This window comes from Haliaeetus albicilla, chromosome 19, assembly GCF_947461875.1.
Source record: "Haliaeetus albicilla chromosome 19, bHalAlb1.1, whole genome shotgun sequence".
NCBI lineage: Eukaryota > Metazoa > Chordata > Aves > Accipitriformes > Accipitridae > Haliaeetus > Haliaeetus albicilla.
Window position 1 is genome coordinate 7,738,446 of NC_091501.1, and position 21,672 is coordinate 7,760,117.

Genomic DNA, 21,672 nt, shown 5'->3' on the forward strand with positions numbered 1-21,672 from the left:
AATCTTGAGGGATGGGTGAGGGCAACGTGAGCGATGCAGTGTTGGAGCTACCCTCTAGTGGTGGTCGTGCTGGTGGTCTGACAGCCCTCGAAATGGCTCTGTCTACACCCACAGTCCTTTCCAGAAACTTGGGTGTAGCCGTGTTTGACCTGTGAAATAGGGAGTGTGTTAGTAGAGCCTTTAGAGGCACTGTCCCTCCTTACAACTCAACCCAAAACATCTTTGTGGGTAAACAGCATACTCTGATAGATTGGGTGATGTTCCTCAATGGCCCTTTCCCTGTGTTGACTAAACTCTCCGTGGTTTGAACTGTATGCTGGAATCTGAAAGTCATGGTGTGCCTGCGTATTCTGGGATGAGTCCTGACACCCAGGGCTGTCCCTTGCTACGATTCTGCTGCATTGGTGCTTCCCAACGTGGTCCAGAGATCATGGCAGTCCTTGAGGCCCTAGTGAGAGGTCTGCAGACCTGTACCACTTCTGTATGGGCTTTGGCTGAGCATCCAAGCAAAATCCAGCAGTCGGGGATGCAGGAGAAATGCAGAGGACCCACAGCAAGGCCAGCAATAAGGGTGAGCCCGGCTCTCGCTGTCTGGGAGCAGCACAGGTAGGGTCTGGAGCTGCTCTCCTGCCCACTGCATGGGATGGGGAGGGAGCAAGCGCGCCGGGGCTGTTGGTGCTTGTAGGTGTTAAGCTCTGGCCCTGGTGGCTGGCTTTTTCACAGGCAGAAAGTCTGCAACTGCCCAGCCCCGGAGCGGTGGAAGGCCTTGAGTCTGGGGGTCATCCACATTAGATGTCTGCATCCCTTCCAGGTGTCTGTGCGAGTGGAGGGGCGAGGGAAATAGCAGCTATAACCTTTTACTTCCAGAATATGAGCCTGTCTCCTTTTACAGCCCTGCACTTAAAAAGTGATTTGGGGTCTGAGAGGTACAAACGGACAAAAAAAGGTGCTGTATGCCCTCCATCTCCATTAACTAAGAGCTAAGGGTACTCTGCATGCTGCAGTACATGGCAATAAAAAGTAGATACCACCACAAAATAAAAAAGGGTCAAGTGAGCAGGTGTGAGAAAGAGTCCGTAAAGATGCCAAAGAAAGGGTTCGGCTGAGAGGAAGATGGAGCCCCACCACTTGAATAAAAACGCCTTTGTAAGACACGTGAAGGATGCAGCTCCTCCTCACAGGGGGTATCTTGGTGCACAGGAGAGCACAAGCCCTGAGAGGGATCAAGCCCTGGGCGTGCAGCCGTTCAGGCCAAGGGGTTCGGCTCCTGCCTCTCTGCCTCTGCCCAGGGCTTTCTGGATGGAGATGTGAAAGCTGCTGCCTCCTAGATGAGACTAACAGGTAGAAGACGACAGGAGCGGTGTATATCGACTCAGCAGACGGCGTCACTGTACGTCTGTCTGCACTGCCTGCAGCTGCCCGCAACCTTCTTCTAGAAGCGTCGCCCCGAAGGCGAGAAGCAGGCATGCTCTCTGCTCAAGGTGCCAGCAAGTATCAAGTTTTGAGTTATATTTTTGTCTGATATGTATACTTGTCCATGAAGAACTTTGCTGAGAGAATCACACTTGGCCACGGGACCCTACCAGAGGTGGTAAATTATCCCCGAGGAGGGCAGTTTGCAGGGAAGTTTTAAAATTCAGAAAGAGCCCAGCTCTCCGAATCCAAGTCTGTGGAAATGAATTTTTTTGGCATTTGTTTTTAATGTCCTGTGATGTGTGGGTGAAAAAGCCAGCGAGCTAGACTGGTAATTAATTTTCCTGACAGAAACACCAGACAATGAAATTACCCTGCCACAAAGCAGGGTTGCTAAAGTAAATACTCTGCCAGCGGCAGGCCTGAAAGCAGGACGGGGTCATATGTGAGGTGCAAGCAAATGATGAGATGGCTCTTCTGCCTCTGGGGACCTGTGGGTGCTGCTAGCATGGGGACCCTCGCACCCTGGGTCCCCAGCACCAGCAGCTCTCTGGTAGACGAAGGCATGTTCAAGCTGGGCTCCAAGGTGATGGAGGACTTGTTGGATGCAGTGCTGAGCTGAGGAGTGGGTCACCCTTTGCTGGCCAGGGGAGCAATTTGGTCTGGGAAAGGGGTCGGAGGTGTGGGAAGGTGGGGATGGGCTGGCTGCTTCTCTCCTGGAGATCCAGGCTCTTGGTGAGGCTCTTCAGTCTCTCCCAGGCTGGTGGTGAGTAGTTTCTAAATCTTTGGTCTATGCTGGTGAGATTTGTGTGAGCTGTAGAGCAGGTTGTGCCCGCACATAGAGAAGGGCAGTGCCTTTCGTTGGGAGACATCAAAGGCAGAGGAAGGACAGGAGGGTGAAGTTCGCTGTTTTCCCTCCGTGTCTCTCAAACTGGAGGCTGGAATTACTGTGCCGAGGGTGTTGTGGATGCACAGCCGAAAAACTGGCAGAGAGCAGTAAATGGGGATGTTCCTGCACGTACCAAGGTGTCTAGCAGCGGGCTGCCTTTGTGTGGTTTCACACAAGATCCCCACCACAATGGAAAGGTTTGGTGAGTCTGTGCTAAAACAAGCAGTATTATCGGTACAGAAAACACTTCCCTGTGCAGTCATGGAGAGATCTGCTGAAGACTTCAGCGCTGTTCTGGGAGGACCTACTGCCATGTGAATCGTCTTTCCGATTTATAATTGCAATACTCTGATGTGTACACTTTAATAGGGCATTTTCCCCTGTTAATAGTGTTACCAGCTGCAGAATTGAGAAATCCCACATAAGCACTGGCTAAGACATGGAAATGTTTTCTTTCCCTTTGGAAAAGAGAATTACACCATTCTTATTGCTGAGCTAAATCTGAGCACTTTTAGGAATAAAAAGGTCAGTTGTGGAGTGGACTGTGTGCGCATTTTAGGACCAGAGTTATTTAATGTATTAATTATCTGTAAAAAGTGGTGGACCAGCAGCGAAGTGCTTAAGTGTGCAGATACCACATACCTGCTTAGGTTAGGCTGCAGAAAAGTGTGAGGAACATTTAAGGGACTTGATCTAGATTACAGACAACATTATGCCAGATCAGTGCAGTACTGAAAGGCAGTAAACATTGGAAGAGGAAAAACGAACTATTTCTACATAATTCTATGTCCTAAATTAACTGCAGCTCCTCTGGAGAAAGGACTGTGTGTCTCAGAGGATCTCCCAGATAAAACATCTGCTGAAATGCCTTGTGTCACTCCAAAAGCAAACAAAATATTAGGCTCAGGGAAGACTGGAACGTGAAAGCATTCTGCAAATAGTGTAAAATAAGTCTGGGGAATATCCTCATGTTTAACTGTTTCTAGGTCTGTTCAGCCTGTCTCCAAGCAGTCGTGCCAGGAAGAGGAGTTGTAGGGCCAGGCGGTGCAAGTGAATTGAAACATCCATGGGATGGAACACTGAGAAGCCAGAAGCTGCCGCAAACAAGGGAGAACAGGGCAGAGATATAAAAATAGCTTGTGCTAAAAGAAAGGTGATTCGAGCACTTCCGTCTTCACCTCTAGGCCAATCCATGTGAAGATGAAGTGAGAGGTGACAAATTTAAACCCGATGAAGGAAAATCAGGCTTTAAACAGCTGAGTTAAGATGGTATTGAAAGCAGAAGGTTGCCTGTGGAACTCCGTGCCACAATGTGTGATTGAAGTCAAGATCTCACCTTGTCTTAAAAAATTGACGTGTTTATGTTAAGAAAGAGAGGAGTTCCACGTGTTAGAGGTCTGTATGCAGAAGGATCTATGCATCCATAACTGAGCATACAGAGCAATTTCCAGCTGATAGAGGGTTGGAAGGCATTTCATCAGTGGACGAGTTGTTTCATTACAGAACTTGTAGCATCCTCCACCAAAACGCGTGGCGTTGGCCTTTAGCAGAGTGCCAGCAGGCAGGCAGACTGCTGCTCCTCCTGGGGTAACTCCAGCTCTCTCTTTTACACGGCCAACGGGAGGTATCTGCTAGCTGAAGATCTGGAAGCCTGTGTGGTGTCTGATACCTGTTGTTCTTGTGGTGTCTTAATGACTGCTTAATTAAGTTAGCAAGATCTTTTTGTCTTAGGGCTACTCCCTCTCCATGGAAAAATCGCAGTCGTGATGCGAAGGCAGGGCTGGGAGAAAGCCACAGTGAATGCCGGCTGTGGTGTACATAGGGCACCGTCTCGCTTCGATCTGGCCCCCCTCTCGCAGGGCTTCTCATTGCTGTTCCAAAATTATCATCTGTTTGGGGCTGAATGGGCAAAGATTGCAACTAATGTTTAGGCTTGATTGAGTAATGCGAGTACCAGCTTTCAAAAAAGCAAAATAAAATAAAACTATCTCACCACCTCCCCAGCCTATAATGATAGACTTCCCCTCCCTATAACAATAAGTCTGGTTTAAAATAATGAATGGTGCTCCATTTAGTTGCCTTTTATGTGTTTAAATGGTATGGACACTGGTTTTGTGCTTTTCTTCCGAACAGCAGAGATGCAAAACTTCTTTTGTGTATGAAAAAGAAATACTCTCCTAATTGCTGCACTCCAGAAGCTGGAGCTTTAAGGAAAACCCACTGGACAGCTGAAGACTCAAGAGAAAAAAAATTAGAAATTTTAGAGCTTCAAATTCTAGGTCATCCCTTCTTGCAGGGGTCTGGAAGGTGTTGGCAGCATAAGTGTGGGGAGAGAGGGGAGGAGGTGTGTGCTGCATATGACAGCAGTGCGAGCGATTTTTATGAACAGGGAGGTTTCTACACAAAATCACATTGGGAATATCCCAGTGATAGTCCACCCCTCTGCTCCTTCCACTTGAGTTAGTGGGAGGGATTTGAAGTTCAGGCGATGCGTGGCTGAGCTCTCATTAGTGACCAGGGATGTTTCGTTCACAATGTGGAAGGCAGACAGGGAGAGGCAGATGGCTTTGAATGCAGGATTTACATAGTAATGAGATTCAGGTCACCATAGCTGTCTTTTTCTCTCTGCATTTTGTCTAGGTGTCGAGTAGTGTGCAGGGATGACGGAATGGGGAGGAAAGGAGGAAAATTAACCCCTTGTTCCTAAGGAGAGGTTGATGCTAGAATAAAAAGTTTGTCACGATGGGCTAAAGAGCAATGGGGTCTGAGAACAACAAGCACAGATGAAGCTAGGAGGGCTGAAGGTAGCCACTTTTTAAGTTTCTGGCATGTTTTTTGTGGGACTGGCACAAAGCATCCTAAGCTTAACATCCCAGAATTTCCCATAATTTTTACGTTCTGCGTTGCTGGTTGGAGAACAGATAGTTTGGGGCTTTTATCATTACCAGTCAACCCAAAATTGGGGATTTGGGGGTTTCCGTTTGCGGACTGAAAATGGGGCATGGATTCTTGCTACAGGGCCTTTGCTCGTTTCTTTGGAAAAAATTAGCCATTTTGCTTGGTTTCTTGGCTAAAGACTTGTCTTCACATGACTATGTAATGGCATGATTAAAACATAATATTTTCCACTGCAATTGGTAATCCGTAGTATGATCTCACTAGTGTCAGATCTTATCCTGATGACAGATGGGAAACTGGGAACCATGGGTTCTATTTCCAGCTCTGGATGGTGGCACTTGATTTGCTCAATAGTCAACCCTGGGCATTCCCAAAATATGCATCAGGGCCTGAGAAATCCCAAGGCTGTTTTTAAAATGATGAAAGTTTTGAAGCAACGTGTGTTCCGTTCTTTTAGCTGTCTTCTGCCTTTTTTTTTTTTTTTTCTTTTTATTTAATAGTTAGAGGAGTATGGGAAAGTAAGTTTTTCTTTCTGTTGTACATCACCTGGCTCCAGAAGCTGGGGCTTTAGAAGCATTGCAAGATCTGCAAGAAGAGCAGGAGAGAAGCCGTAGGTGATCCCTGTGTAGAATAGGAACTATGGCACTTAACTGCATGTGGAAGTTTGGGCTGAGGTAGGGAAAGTAAGGAAGGTGTTTGTGTGCGGAGGTGGGTTTCAGTATTTGTAAGATGCTTTGATTCTTCCACATAGAAGTTGCTTTTGAAATGCAAAGCATTTGGGATGCTAAGGGAAGGATTCATCTTGTCTCACTTTGTCCACTGGAGTTGAGGAAGCTTGTCTAGCCTCAGTGAAGAAAGATTCAAACCATCCCAAGACAGTGGGACAAATCCCCCTTGGGAGGGTGTCTCTCCATTGACTGCACAGTCTGCACAGTACCTGGCAGATTTGACACCAGCTTCTACCTGGCTGAAAGGTGAAATGACCCTCACCTTAAGGTCCTGTGGAAGTCTGAGCTGAGGCTGGTCTTGCTTATTTGGGCGTCTCTTCCGTGCTCCAGCCGGGGATCCTCCTGGAGAGCCGAAGCAAAGCTTTTGCCTTGTCCTCTCCTTCCTCGGCAGGGCTAACACTGAGATTCGCTGAGCAGAGGTGCCTCAGTGGGCATCTCCTGAAGCCGGCAGTAAATGCGTGGTGAGAGTGCTGCTGCATTTTGGCTGTGTGGGCTGGAAGGGAAGAGGAAATCTAATGAGGTGCCTGGGACAGGCTGGGAAGTGAAGGCTTTGTGGCTACTTCCTCCTGAGGAAAAAGCTTATGTCTAATAGATCTAATTATGTTATTTCTCTGTTTTATGGTTACATCCATTTGTTTAAAAAGTCAGTAATCCTTTTATACCAGTCCTGTAATGATTATTTAATGTCTGGCTGTTTGTGAAGCCCGCTGAGCTATGTGAACGGAGGATGCTTCACCGCAGGGAGCCTGCATGGTTTCTCCACGGGACGGCGAGCTGGGCCCGAGAGCCTCGAGTGGGGGCCTTAATTGGGTGGTTTTGAACGCACAACGTTTGTTTTGTGCTTCATTTTCTCACCTGCCAAATGAAAGTAATGGTAGTTCTCCCCGTTGCAAACTGCTGCGAAACGTAGGGCTGTCTCTTGGCTAACTGCTGCCAGAGGACTCCTCTGTAAGGATAACTATTCACCGATTCATGCAAGGGTAACTATTCACCGATTCATGCCTGGTTAGCAGACGCTTTGCCGGTGGCTGCTGGGTCCCTCAGCTCGGTGGGAGCAATGACACTTGTTGGCAGCCGGCAGCTTCGTGAGCATCGCCTCCCTACGCCAGCCGAGTGGATCTGCTCCCATTGCTGATGTTTTCTCACCTCTTCCTTTGCAGAGCCCCTGAAATCATCCTCGGTTTACCATTTTGTGAAGCAATCGATATGTGGTCGTTGGGATGTGTCATTGCAGAGCTGTTCTTGGGCTGGCCGTTGTACCCGGGAGCTTCAGAGTACGATCAGGTGGGTACGGATACTGCCCTGGGTGCTGGTAAGTGCACGGGTGTTTCTGCCTTCTCTCGTCAGAGTGAACAGATGCCAACTTTTTCTGTTTTGCTAACAGGGGATGTGTGTTTCTTACCCTCCCAAGTCAACTTTTTCCATTATCCACCTGGGGTATTTATTCTAGGTAACCAGCGTGCTGTTTGGTATGCTGGCTTTTAAGACCTGACTGCCTAAGTGAAATCTCAATCAAGAGTCAACACTGCCGTTGACTGGAGAGCTCTGTACTTGTCTCTCCTCACTGAGCAGAGCAGGCACCCTTTCTCTGCTGAAACAACGAGGACTGAATAAAGGTTTATTTGTTAGAAGAAACCGCACGATCTCTACTGCGTTTCATAATCCCTTTTGCAAGGGTGCATATTAAAAGCAATGACAAGAAGGAGAAAATTCACAGTGGTGTGGGTTTCCAGTTAATATAAACTGTCGTGCTTCTTTCCCTATAGGCTTTTATGTTCCTTTTGTAGTCCTAAAACTGATAGCGCAGCAGCTGCTAGAAGCAGGGCTACAGAACACTTTCCATTCCCATAGTCTTCTTCAGGGTGATCTTAGCTGTCTGCAAATGCAGCCTGAAAAGGGTCTTTTTTTCTTCTAGGAGAAAAAACAAACAAACAAAAAAACAACAGAGCAGGGTAATAAATAAGTTTTTCATATATGAAAATGTTTCTTCGACTCTTCTTTTGTAACTAGTATTTTTTTAGTTAGAGCTTTAAAGGTGAAATTTGGCAGGGGAAATAACCTGCAGAGAAGAGCAGGGCCATTAGTGGCTCCAAAGGAAATCAGACGTAGCTGAAAAACTTAAAAGCATTTGAAAATCACATACCAAGCATGAAGAGTAGATTTCTTTCTCCTCCCTGCTGCACCCCAAAAGCCGTAAAACACACAGCTGAAAAAGAAATCACCATACCTGCCTGCCCAGCTTAACTGCCCAGCACAAAGCTTCCACTGGTGCAGTATGGTGTGGGCTCCTGGGGAGCTGGGAAAGGGGTAGGGGCTGGTCCTGGCCCCTCGCTGCAGCCTGAGTCGCCCTGCACTGGTGCTGGGCTGCGGGTAGGATCCTGGTGCTTCTCAGGTGCATGAGCTCCGATGGACCTAAGGAGCCGCAGAGTGGAGCAAGCTGTGCTCAGTGAACCGGGTCCTGAGTGCTTGGAAGTCTTTGAAACCATAGTTGCTTTTTATGCCTTTATTTTTTTTAATTTTTTTTTTACCCTGCTCTGTCTCTTCTCTCAAAAACACTTTCCGGAGTAGATGACTATTTTTAGTAGTTTTGCAGAGTTTGCAGCAATTCTGCAGAGTGAAATATTCAGGAGTCAGGAGATGCCAAAGTTAAGGTTTCGTGTGGCACCCCAGGCGTGTGTGAGATGGGTCTCTAATTGTGTAATCACAGACCCTTTCTCCTTTGAATAAATAAATTAAAGTCTGAGATCCTGGAAACACATGCATAGTATCTTTTAGCTGTGCGAGTGCCAGTGAGGTCATACTCATGGAAGTAACCCAAATAACAAATGAAGTCGTGTAGGCAGTAGAGGTGAAGTACTTCACATACCATGAGGGTGTCAGTTCGTTTGAGTGTATATTTCATCTAAGTTCAAAGATAGTCACTTCGTAGTCCTCTGTTTTGAACTTCAGACTGCTCCTAGGAAAGGCTGTGCGCTCAGCTGGGGGAGAAAACAGCAGAAGTTAGAGCGCAAATATGAAATTGTTGAAATTAACTCCTGGAGAGGAGAGCGTGACATAAAAAGGCGCAAAGAGGTGAAACACCCCATTGAAATCTCTGTGTGGGTCTTCCTCTTTGACCTCTAAAACCTAGGGATTGTCCTCCCTTTATCTGTACTGTAAGGGTGAGTTTCCAGTCACGTACGTGATAAATGGAGGGATGCTGTATGGGAATTCTCTTTCCTCTCATTCCTTGCACTGGGTTGTTTGGGGTTTTTTTTGGTGAAGTCTAACTACGTGCTACATTTTCTCTTTCTTTCTTTGTTCTATTGTTTTAAATGCCTCCTGCCCTCCTTCAAGGAAGACCTCCAGAGATCTTCACAGGATCAACAGTGACCTCTCATCCTTCTCTTACAGATTCGCTATATTTCACAGACACAGGGCTTACCAGCAGAGTATTTGTTAAGTGCAGGGACAAAGACTACGAGGTTTTTCAACAGGGATACAGACTCACCGTATCCTTTGTGGAGGCTGAAGGTAGGAAGACGTTCCCTTGTTTCTTTTACCGTGCAGTTGTTGGTTGGAAGTGAGCAGACATTCAGGTCACCTCAGAGCCTAAGTCTCTGCTTTTTGCAATGCGGCACAGACACTGGGTTGGGTATAGCCCGAGGTAAAACTGCCATCCCTGAAGTCTGCAGCCCTTAGCCCACCTGCTTAGCAGCGCTTTGTGGGAAATTTAAATCTGGAATCGACCTGGAAATCTCCCTCTAAGTAGTCAATGAATTGATGTGTAGTTTAAATGAAACGCACCCTGGGCAGACTTTGCTCTAGTGTCTAACTCATTGGGGGGGAAGCATTTTAATTCTGACAATCAAACCTGCTAGTAATGCAGGTGAGCCCTGAGTCTCTTTTACCAGCGTGTTTGGCTGCATTCAGTCCCCAAGGAGAGAGGCCAGTGGGCTTCTGGCTGTAAGGATGGGATGCTGAGCCGCATGCTGGGGTGGGTGTAAGAGACCTTTGGGACTCCCACCGTAGTTGCAAGGATCTTCTGAAGTGAAAAAGAACAGATAAATCACCTTGTGACACAAAAGCTGTCATATAAACATAGCAGAGATAGTGTGAATGTTACCTGGTCAGTCAAGAGAGACACAGTGGTCTCTGATGAGGGCAGGATAAGGCACAAGCTGGAAGTGGCACATAACCCACAGCTGATTGCAGGGCAGTTCTGGTCAATGCCTGTCTCCTGTTTTGAGCAGACACCAGATGATCATGAGGCAGAGACGGGGATTAAGTCGAAGGAAGCAAGAAAGTATATTTTCAACTGTTTGGATGATATGGCACAGGTAAGAGCATTGGTGAGTAACCAGCAAGACTGCCTCACGTGCTTTCAGACAATGCTAAGAAAGGGGAACTACATGATTTCTCTGTGTATTCTATTCTTGTGCCAGCTCCCGAGAAATACCAGGATTATGCCTAACAAATCAGCTCATCATGCGCTGCGTTGTAGGGGAAACTGCACATAGGGGCATGTGGGCTCAATGTGCAGTAGTAAAGCAGTCTTGGAAAATGGCTAAGTCACATCTCTGAGTGGCAAAATCCTGCGTTTTCTCTTATGTCTCCAGTGCTCCTTTGTGTGACTGCTGGCAAGTCATTTACTTCTCTGTGCTTTAATATTTCCATTTGTAAAATGGTGACATTGAAAATAGTCACCGTGGCCGCAGAAGAGCACGCTCTCTGTGAAACGTGGCTATCTGGGGGAATGGGGAGTACTAATTCACTGTGTCAGTTCCATGTGGTTGTGAAAGTTAATTCCAGCATAACCGCTCCTGCAACTGGAGTTTGTGCTAGCAAAGTCTAGGCATTGTAGCATTCACAAGCAAACATGCAGAAATGGGGGACTGAGATCAGGGGAGACTGCAAATGGATGAAATAGTATAACAGGTTTTTTTTCCTGGCACCTGATACACAAATGGGATGTTTCTCATAAACCTACCGACAATTTTTATTTATTTTATATATTTCTTGCTCACAGGACACATAGTTAAGCATCTGATAGCACAGTCCTTTATATGATAAATATACTGATTATCAGAGCTTGCCTGCTACCACATGGAAGCTGTTCATCTTCAGTGGAGGGTGACTAAATGTTTCATTAGCCATTGACCCAAGCGAGCTGAACACTTAACAGTCTGTCTAGAGATGTGACATGCACAAGCCAGATGACTAGCCACCGCGGAGTCTGCCGTGTGACTTCAGCAACTACCCCTGTAGACAGGGAGGCTTGCAGGGCATGTGCTCCGACGAGGAGTAAACACAGTTTGCTGGAGACCTGACCATCTGCTCTTTCCCTGTAGCGCTCACCCTTGTCCTTTCTCCTTTAGGTGAACATGACAACGGATTTGGAAGGAAGCGATATGTTGGTGGAAAAGGCGGACCGGCGGGAGTTTATAGATCTGTTAAAGAAGATGTTGACGATAGATGCAGATAAGAGAATAACACCCATTGAAACTCTGAACCACCCTTTTGTCACCATGACGCACTTGCTCGATTTCCCTCACAGCACACAGTACGTGGCGTTTGTTTCCCTTGAGTTTTGAATTGAGGGGTGAAGAGGAGAGCTGGTTGTGGTGGAGACCAAATGTATCTGAGAGGCGTTATTAAGATGCTTAAGGCCTAAGTTTTAATCTTTTTCTGGTTAAAAAAAAAGAGGATTGCAAACTCTTAAGGTTGCAAGAATTGTGTTACAGGTGCTTGGCATTTGAAACACTGCAGTGTGTGCTACATTCATTATGTAAATATTCAATAATTACATATGTTTGCATTAAAATGCAGAAGAAATTATGCAATTAGTGCTCAAAGTATCAGTATATCTCAAAGAAATATAGTCCTGATTGTTACTGCAGTAATCAACCTTATCTGCAGTGGGGAGTCGACCCTTCCTCCCAGAACCTTCCCATCTTGCAGGGGTCAATTTGGGGCTGTTTGCTTTTCAAGGGAAGAGCTTTTTCTGCAGCAGGCTGGTTTACAGGCACAGGCAACAGGACGAGGAGTTCAGTTTTCAGCTTTGTTGTTGCCTGCCTATGTAACCTTAAACACCACGCTCCGACCTCAACTGACACATTTGTGGAATGGAGATGGGCTCCACTGCCCGATGGAGACGTGAAGTGTCGTGCCTTCAAGCCTGACTCCCCCATCTCCTAAGGCTGCGTCACGGAGCGCAGCAGCCTGAAATGCAGGAAACCTGTGCCCAGCACATTGCTCTCGTCCTCTGGGCAGTTCACGTAGGGCCAGGCTGCTCAGATGCGAGTGAAGGCAGACACATAGCGGGAGTTTTCCAAAGCCTTCAGGACTCCCAGCTTTGAACATCCTGCTCTACAGCACTTTGCGGTTCAAGGTGCTTTTGCAGGCTGTCTCTTCACCTCATCAGGAGAACAGAGTTATGGGCACAGCATTGTACTTCATTGGGTGCCATGTGCATGGGTGTTAAAAGCTGTGAGGAGCTCAGGTATGAAAATAAAGGGGACTGCTTAAAAAGCCGTAGAGTATGTTTGTGTGGGTGCTGTGGAGCAACAGGTTACTGCGTCACCTCTCCTGCCCCTATGTGTGCTCTTACCTGCAATATTTGAAGTCCATTTAAGGTTGTTTTCCCTCTGTGAAGGAGCTGTAGCTGCCTTTTTGTTACATTTATCACAAGATAAGAGCAGCTACTTACCAGAAGGTAGTGGGTGTGTGATCTGTGTAGACCCAGACTTAGCCTGCACAAACATCTTTGATCATTGTTATCTAGAAGTAAATAGTAAGTGATAAATGTAATGAAAACAAGATGGGAGATTATTGTGCTAAACAGAGAGAAAGTAAGTTTCGTATAAAAACATTCATAAATAAAAAAAAAAGACAGTATTTTCTAACTGTTAGCATCACATACTGAAGTCTTTTAATTTGCAACAGTCCTTCTTACTGTGTAATAACTGATTGTGTAAGATAGGAGACATTTGTGGCATAATGCATTGCCATCAGAAATCTTTCCACTAACGCAATAGACCATAATCACATCTTCGTTTTTGAAGTGCTCACTTGTGGCTGCTCAGGCAAAGCCCCAGAAAGGTTGAAAATATCATTGGGGCCAATAGCAGTGAGAATTTTACCTGGATAAAAAATTCAACATCAGGTCTCTGAATACTAAATGCTGTGCCAGCTGGGTGCGTAACCCTGCGCAGCCCCTCCGTGTTGGAAGCGGTGATTGGGAAAGAGAGCAATAAGCTGTAACCAGCGTGGCAAGTTGATGGAAATTTTGTCTCTGATTGCCTGTGGTTTTGAGAATAGAAACTTCAAAGCCTCGAGAGATGCAGGGAGTTGTAATCTCTCTTGAAAGTAAATCAGGCGGCAGAGACAGTGAGAATATATGGAAGATGTAGCTTCTGGAAGGAATCTGCTGTGGCATGCTTCAGAGAGGCTGCAAGTTTGAGCAGCCCAAGAGGGGCTGTTCTGCTTACTTCCAGGCAAACTGTGAAGTGAGTTTAGCTCCCCCATTTTAAGTATTTAACTGACTGGCTCTTAAATTGTTGCGTACTCCTTGGTCTTTCTGTCTGTTTTGCTCTGTCCCTGCCTTTTTTTTTTTTCCCCTTTTTTTTAAAGTGTCTCTTTAAAGAGAACACAGTATTACATTAGTAGAGATTATACCTTGTTATATAAAACCATTTGGTAACACACACAGTTTACCATGTACAGAATATATACTCTTTCCAGTGCTTTCTGCTTTTTGGAGGGAGAATTATATTCATAGTTGACTGGAAAAATGCAATCCACTAGTCTTCTATATTTATTTGATAAGTATTTGATTTTTCTGAATGTTCTGCAACTTACAGGTATTTCATAGTTATTTAAATGAATGCACATAATACACAGCTATGCAGTGTCCTGAGCCTGTCTTGTCTGCAGGTGTTTATGGCACAGATCCAGTTATCAAGATATTACCTGTAAGAGAAGAAAGATGACCATGTGAGTAAGAGACTAGACAGGGATAAAAAGATCTAGGTCCTCTTCCTGACCAACCCTAGAGATTATATGAACGTGTTCCTTTGGAAGGGACATTTTGTTTCGCAAAAATTATGTGAGGATGTGTTTACCTCCCCTACCTCTAACAGCTTGGATCATTACGAAAGAAATTATGTATACAGCTGATTTTTTACAGCTACAGCTGATTTTTCACTGCTTGGATTTTCTATTTTTCTGGGTTGGGATAATGGAAATAAAATAAATGCCTTTATTCTTTTTTGGGTTGCGTTTCAGACTCTGAGGTCACATTTGTAAAAACAATTATGGAAGAATTGTGGAAAACCTGTATTGGTTTTTAGACCTTGGAAAAATGAGATTTTATTAAAAATACAGTTTTGCCCAAGATTGCTATGTTGTTATCTCTTAAACCTCTGTACGCTTTGGTATCCCAATTATAAAAATGAAATACCAGCAGTTTCACGTACCAGACACCTAGAGTGCTCTAGTAATGCAGAGAGTATTTCATCTCCTTTACTGGGGATACAAAATATGATACTTTTCAAAATTTCCATTGCTATATCAATAACATTTAAAGGAAAGTCAGTGCAGAGGAAGAAGCTGTAGTCTTCCCCCCCAGAGATCCAATCCTTAGGCTGAGATAACCTCAGAACCTGATTCCCTCAGGACATTGATGAATCTGGTTTGGCATAACCTTTTGCGGTATGAATTGTCCCATTGACTGCAAGAGGACAGCTCATGTGCTTTAAGATAAGGATCTGCAGAAGTGTTTAGCCGGACAGGGCCAGTGTTTTAACCACTTGGCTGGACTCAGCTCTCAGTGAACTGCTTTTTAACAGGAATAACTAAGATTTTTCAGGGGTCTCAGTGAGGAGGAACAGTAAAATTCTTCCTTGCAAAAGACTTGTAAAACTACCTTTAGGCTTACACTGAGGCAGAAAGCGTGAGTTGTCTTTTCCTGTCAGGCTCAATCATCAGAAAAAAACCAGTATCTGTCTGTCTTTCTTGCCCTCAGTCTTGCCTCTTTCAGTCTTTTAAAATAGCCACTTTGTATTTCTTGCCCTGTCAGGTAAAGAGCAACCCATTTGCTTGCTTTTTGTGACTTAGGTTGCAGTGCTCAGGCCCATGGGGGCACCCAGGAGTCCCAGAGCAGCCGCTCTCATCCTCACACCCATTTGGCCCTCTTCGCTACAGGGTTCATCTGACTCTCACTGGTTAAGAGAGACCTGCGTAAAATACCAAAGGGCTTTAAAAGCATAAAAAGTGCCAAGCCTGCAGTGGAGACCTAATGCAGGGCCACTGTGATGAACGGTTACCTGTGTTGGTTGGTTAGTTGATTTTGCGTTTCTTCCTTGTCCCCCCTTTCCTTACACAGTGTCAAGTCCTGCTTCCAGAACATGGAGATTTGCAAGCGGCGGGTGAATATGTATGACACAGTGAACCAGAGCAAGACACCATTCATCACCCATGTAGCCCCAAGTACATCGACCAACTTGACCATGACTTTTAACAACCAGCTGAACACAGTCCACAACCAGGTAAGGGCATCGATCAGAAGCAGCCAGTGCTTGAAACGTTTACGTCAGTAGGGTCTAGAATATGAAAAGCAAAGTAGCATCCCATTTAACATGCCTGCAAAAAGATGGTACTTTTTCACTCTTCTTCCTCCACTCTTCTTCATTCTCTTTTCTTCAGGCAGGCGGTAATCTTGTGACATTTTGTGTGACGGTGAAATGTTGTCCTCGTTGTTTATGTTGTTGTTGGAGGTGATAAATCCTGCTTACTTGGGAAGTTGCTATGGGGAAAAGCTCATTAGTCCCTTAATGCAGCAAGCAGGACTGCACTCCCTGGGTCAGGTAGAAGTATTTGTGATCTTACAGCACTTCTTCAAATTGACATTGAAGTAAAAAGAATTTAAATCCTTCTGTAACAGACACAGCACTGTAACCGATTAACAGGGAAGAGGAGCTTAGCAGTAATGTTTATTCTTATCTCTCATTGGTTTTACTCCAGGTGCCACAGTTGACATGGGGACCCTGTGCACGTACCCCCACTCCGAACACGTTGCACTCTACATTGGTGGGCTCTGGCTTTGTAATCATGCTTTGGACTCTTGTATTAGTTTTATATGCCCCACTGTTGGGGGGTGCTGGGTCAACAAATTTTATGTGACTAGCAGGCAAAGTTGTTTACTGCAGTACTGTATTACAACGGTGAAAGGAAACTCTCCAGGGGGAGACTGAAGCTCAAGAAATAGCTACTGTCTTTTAAGTCTTGTGGGAACAGGCAGCTCAAAATTCACTCTAGAGATTGCAGGTGGTGTTGTGGAAATGGTGCTTGGAAAGCAAGGGAGCTAAAGGAGTCTGTGTAGATGTACAGGGTGTTCCTATGTCACTCAGAAAACCAGACTTCATGACTCAGGTCTTGATACGTGTGATTACAGAAGGTCTTTTGGAACAATTCATTAAGCAGATACAGAGAGAGATAGGTTATGGCTTGGTGTGATAGGGTATTAGTTACAAACACTGGTTCCCTTCCTTGGCTGTTTCTGAGGTGCTGACTAAAGAAATGCATGCTACATGCTCCTCTAGGCCCCAGCTGCAGGGCAGAGACACCGTTTGTACCACCATCGCTAGTAGGAAATGCAGACTTGCTTTCGTTTCTTTGCAACTCACTTGATGTTAAGATCAGTTGTTGGCTGGGGAGATCCGTGGTAATCTCCGAACTCTCGTAAGGGGTGTGTGTTGTGAGCAGAACCGGTATCTCCAGTGTTCCTGGAAGAAGTGGTAGAAACATTTCCAGGAAGAGTGCTTTAATTTGAACAAGCTCTAAACCTTTCACCATTCTCTTCAACATATCGCTCATCTTGGCTCTCTGGTGCTCCCCGTCTCTGCAAAATATCTGGGGATTGCCTCCTTCCAGTTATGACTCCTGAGATTAGGAGCGTGGGAGCTGTTGTGGTTGCTGCTCGGCGTGTTGCACAAGGGAACAGATTGCACTTCTCTGCCTCTGCACAGAGAGGGGAGGAAGAAGAGGAGGAAGAAATGTTTTACCATTGCATCCCTCGTGGCTGTGGTTGTGGCTGTGGCAGTGCAGCATGGGTACCCTTCCCGGGCCCAGTGGCCACCAGGGTAGCGCAAAATGCTTCACCAGCTGCCTCCTGCAGCTTTGATCAAAGCCTCATCCTGGGTTCATACGTTCACCATGAGAAAGTGTTGTCTGTCCTATCTCCAGCAGTGATGCTGATGCTTTTGGATAGAGGGCAAAGGTGGGCTCAGGTCTGGTAGAGCCTAGCTGCCTAGATGCGAATGCTAAGGACATATTTTTATAGACCAGTGGCAGAGCTGTTTAGGGGTTGTTCATCTGCAACTGTTACAGACTCAGTCCAAATAAAAAACAAGTCACCCTGAGATTTCTAGATGTTTCACAGAACACTGGGCTGATTTTTGTGGCTTTGCAACGTCCCCTGCTGAAGTTTCTGCTCTGAGAGGTTTTAAAGTCAAGCCAAGCGAAGTTTGGACTTCGAAAGTATTATTATTATTACCTCCTGTTATGCCTTCCAATTCCTTTGAATTCAAAACATAATTCAAGGGGCATGTGCCGCCTTAGTTACAAGGTAGAGGAAAGGCTGGAATGAGTCTCCCCTCTCAGAATGAGGCTTCACAGGGCATGGAGGTGCTGAGTTTCTTTTACCTAAGAAATGTGAGCTGCTTCTAGAGCTATGTGCATGATGAGAGAACAAAGTGATTTGGGGATAGTAGCATTTTCTGAACCCACCTTCATCATGCTGGAAATCAGAGCCAGTTGGGCTATAAATGGGGGCTACAGTTCTCCTTTGGAGAACGTGCTATGTCTCCGAGCAGTACACAGCAGCGCTGCATGGCCGGAGGTCCCATGGCATGGTACAGCTGCGGTTGCTCAGGCAGATCGTGCTCCTTTCCCCATCGCTGCCCTTGCCTCTGTGCTCCTCAGTGTCCTGTTCTACCCCTTGTTTGGTTTTGGTTTGCTGTTTTGGTTTGGTTTTGTTTTGGTTTGTTTTACTTTATCTTACACTATTTTACTTTTTTATTTTATTTTTGGATTTTGCTTCTTCCAACGTACCCATCTCCCTCATTTTTTGTTTGTTTTTGTTTAATTCCCGTCATTCCTTTAGACCACCAACCTGGCTCCCACCTCCTCCAGTGCCACTATTTCCTTAGCCAACCCCGAGGTCTCCATACTAAATTACCAATCTGCACTCTACCAGCCCTCAGCGGCGTCCATGGCTGCGGTGGCCCAGCGGAGCATGCCCCTGCAGACAGGAACAGCGCAGATCTGTGCCCGGCCCGACCCCTTCCAGCAAGCTCTCATCGTCTGCCCACCAGGCTTCCAAGGTAAGTAACAGCCTTGCCAGGTCTTGGCCAGTCGCTGCTCCCTCCCCACTGCTGTTTCATTTAGCTCTTGTTGGAAACAAGCTTCCTTAGTGCAGATCATATGGTAGAAAAATTGCTGGCCTAGTAAATCAGAGCAATGAGGTTGTTACAGATGGAAATGTTTGCAACAGTGGAGGATCTTGCAGGCACCTCCAACGTCATGAGTTGGAGGTGGCTGGTCTAAAACAATGGGGCGTGCACTGAGAAGGGACTGGGGGAGAATATGTGATATTTTTTTTCCTTTGCCCTGAACAGAATTTGAGGCTCTTCTGCCTCACTTTGGTAAACTTGAAAATTTTCCCCCACAACAATGTTCAATTAGTACATAAATAATGGGTTCATTGCTTCTCAGTGATTCAGTTGTTAAAAGGGGGACTCGGGAGGTTAATGCAGCAGGGAGTGTGGTCCTGGTGGAGATGAGGGTTTGTCACCGTAACAGATGCTTATGACCATTTATCAGTACAATTCCTTCAGCTCCAGCCCTGCTGCAAACAACTCTGCCTGTGTATACCAGTGGCAGGTGCCACTGTCAGCTTGGGTGATGATCAGATTTAGCCACTTGTCCTTCCCTTGACTTTACATGCTGTAGCAATTTGGAAAAACTAGCCAGGCATCTGTAGGAAGTGGTCTAAATAGACCTTGGTTCAGCTGGTGCAACTTCTGCTCTTCGTTTCTACAAGCCTGTCTGTGCAGAAGTCTCCAGGCACTTGTTAAATGTTCTGCAAGATTATCAAAGCTCTTTTGAACTAGGGGAGTTTAGCTAGACCTCTTCTACATTGTTAGAATCCATCTCAAGGGTTTGACTTCAGAAATGTATTGCTAGAATATGTAGCCTAACATCTTCCATTTGCTGTCTTGAGAAAGCTCTAAAGGAGAGGGAGGTAGCACAGGCTGTGCCACACGCTAAGGTGGCGGAGAGGGAAACTTCCTCCAGCTCAGTTAGGCTAACGCATGGCTGAGTCAGCAGTGATTGGAGTTTGGGGTGTGCTAGATTACCCAGTCAGATCAGAGACTTTTAAACGTGAGTTCGGAGAAGCTGTGCAAGAGAAAATCACCTGTCCTCGTCAAGGCTGAGTGCAGAGTTCTGGATTCCTGTCCCACTGTCCCACTTTGGTCTATAGAGAGCATTCTCACATAGCAATGAGTTTTGGCTGGCAAGGACCATTTTCTGTTGTCAAACCAGAGAATATAGGGGAAGAGAAGGCATTCTCTCCCCTCTCTATCTTTTTTTCCCTGTACATATTGTACTGAGATGTTTCCCGTGCATTCAAGGTCCCATAAAAACATGAACTCAGCTAATCCCTTAACGTCTTTGAAAATGTCTTTTCTGCACCCTTATACATGTATCATGTTTATGAACATTTGATGGACGTCTTTGGGCTGGGGTAGAATATGTGGGACTCTGAGAGCCTGATTTTTTGGAGGGACTGAACACTGCAATTGAAGTGGACATCAGCAACTACCTTTAGGCACCTCTGAATACCACTCTCCTGTTCCTAGCAATGCTGTTAATGGCTAATGCTGTACCTTCTGTGCTGGTGGAACAGGGTTACAAGCCTCCCCTTCGAAGCATGCTGGGTATTCAGTTCGGATGGAGAACGCCGTTCCCATTGTCACTCAGGCTCCTGGGGCCCAGCCTCTTCAGATCCAGCCAGGACTCCTCGCACAGGTAAGGAGCTCTGAAGACACCGAACAGCCAAGGACCTCTCCTTGTCAGCAGCACTTGTTGGCACAGTTGTATGAAATTTGTTCACAGAAAAAGCATGGTTCCTCCCAGGAAAAAAAAAACAAACGGGAATGGGTACCGCTGATCACATGCACATCCTCAAGGGGAACCCCAGCTCCTCAAAAAGGAGGAGTAGTTCATTCTTCCTTGTGCTTGCTTCAGCGAATCTGCCCCTACTGGTTTTCAGCTGGTGCCATGGTACCTCTGCCAATATCAGGCATGTTTCTGGCAGGAGAAAAAAAAAGCACCTACTATACTTAGTATTAAGTTGTACAGCCTGGAAAAGATGACCTACAAGTCAAAAATTCATGCCTCTGACTCAGGATTGGTTGATCTGCCATGCCTTCATTAATGCCAGCTTGGTCATACACAGTCAGGTACCAGCAGACTTTGGGGTTTATGCCTGTGCGTTGCATTGCTGGGGTAAGACTGTTGGTGCAATTGCCTTTCTTTGCCAGCTACCAGTTACGCTTATCTGGTGAAGGCAGAAACACAATTTGCAGCCTGTGTGATTTCCATTAGCTAATGTGCCCTGCCTCTTCCCAACAGCAGAGTCTTTGTTAGAGGGCTGTCTGAAACATCGAACCTATCTCTCCTGCAGCCTGTCGTAACAACCTCTCTCATTTGGTAGGAAAGGAGAGCCTAAGAGGCATGGAAAACAAAAACAATAGCAAAGTCAGCAGCAGCCTGCGCAGGCATGGTTGCGGGCTCCTATTGCTTGTGCAAGAAGTCAGCCAAGGCAGTGGGTGAAGGAGGTGACAGAGCTTTGCACGCCTCTGCCGTTCTGCCAGGCCTCCTTATGTGTGCTGTTACGTGGGGCTTGAAGGGGTGAGGGTCAGGTCTGAAGCATCCCAAAGGCAGCAGGATCCTGAAAGATCTCAGGACCTCCAGCTCCTTCTTTTTTCTCGAGGTGGCCTTGTTGGGGACACCATGCAGTCTGTGGGAGGGAGGGACTGTTCAGGAGGAGCTTTGCTACCAATTTCTGTGCTGCCCCTGCTACATTAACTCCTATTTCACGGGCTGTCCCCACTCATACCTTCTACCGACATTTTATTTGCTGTCACTTCCACAAGGGAATTTAAGCTGTTTGTGAGAAACACTCCTCACTTGCATAGATTTTTAATTTTTTATTTCATAAAAGAGAGGCAGTCTGCCTGTTGATATATCTGTCTGTCTCATGTGATGAGAAATGCTAGCTGCCACTCTGATGGCAAGGCACTCTGATTGATGCTGGTGGCATCTGGTGTCCACGGGTCTCGCTCGGTTCGGGCTGAGCAGCTGGTCTGATAAACAAATCTGTACCCAATTCCAGTTTCCTGAATGGAAAAACACAGCTTCTTTGTAATGCATTGTAGTCACATCTGATCTCTGAGCGGCTGCATGTGTCTCTCTCAGCAGAGAGCTATTCCTCTCAGGCACAGCTGCTTATCTAATGCTCTTCAGACCAGACCGTGCGATTGCTCCAACTACTAGAGGGACTGTCCATGGCAGAGCGCGTAGCACTTCTGTCTTTCCACCCACCTTATTTGTCCCACTGATCAGGCACAATGCTGCTCCTTGTGCTCCCAGCACTCTGTAGTGCCATTGAGCGTTCTCCCCTGCCCAGCATGCGGCACA

The 21,672-nt window shown here is 46.2% G+C and overlaps 1 protein-coding gene across 8 annotated transcripts in view; it reads left to right on the top strand.

Moving 5' to 3' along the window:
• HIPK2 (homeodomain interacting protein kinase 2) overlaps window positions 1–21,672 on the top strand; it is a 142,677-nt gene that overhangs the window by 90,613 nt on the left and 30,392 nt on the right. For 5 of the 8 annotated variants that reach the window (XM_069807494.1, XM_069807489.1, XM_069807495.1 and 2 more), the window contains exons 3-10: window positions 7,089–7,212; window positions 9,322–9,441; window positions 10,161–10,259; window positions 11,286–11,470; window positions 13,843–13,902; window positions 15,293–15,455; window positions 18,071–18,290; window positions 19,877–19,998. In XM_069807494.1, the coding sequence (XP_069663595.1) occupies window positions 7,089–7,212; window positions 9,322–9,441; window positions 10,161–10,259; window positions 11,286–11,470; window positions 13,843–13,902; window positions 15,293–15,455; window positions 18,071–18,290; window positions 19,877–19,998 (1,093 nt within the window). The remainder of the gene's footprint in view (window positions 1–7,088; window positions 7,213–9,321; window positions 9,442–10,160; window positions 10,260–11,285; window positions 11,471–13,842; window positions 13,903–15,292; window positions 15,456–18,070; window positions 18,291–19,876; window positions 19,999–21,672) is intronic. The other 3 variants (XM_069807490.1, XM_069807491.1, XM_069807492.1) reach the window with 3 other exon arrangements.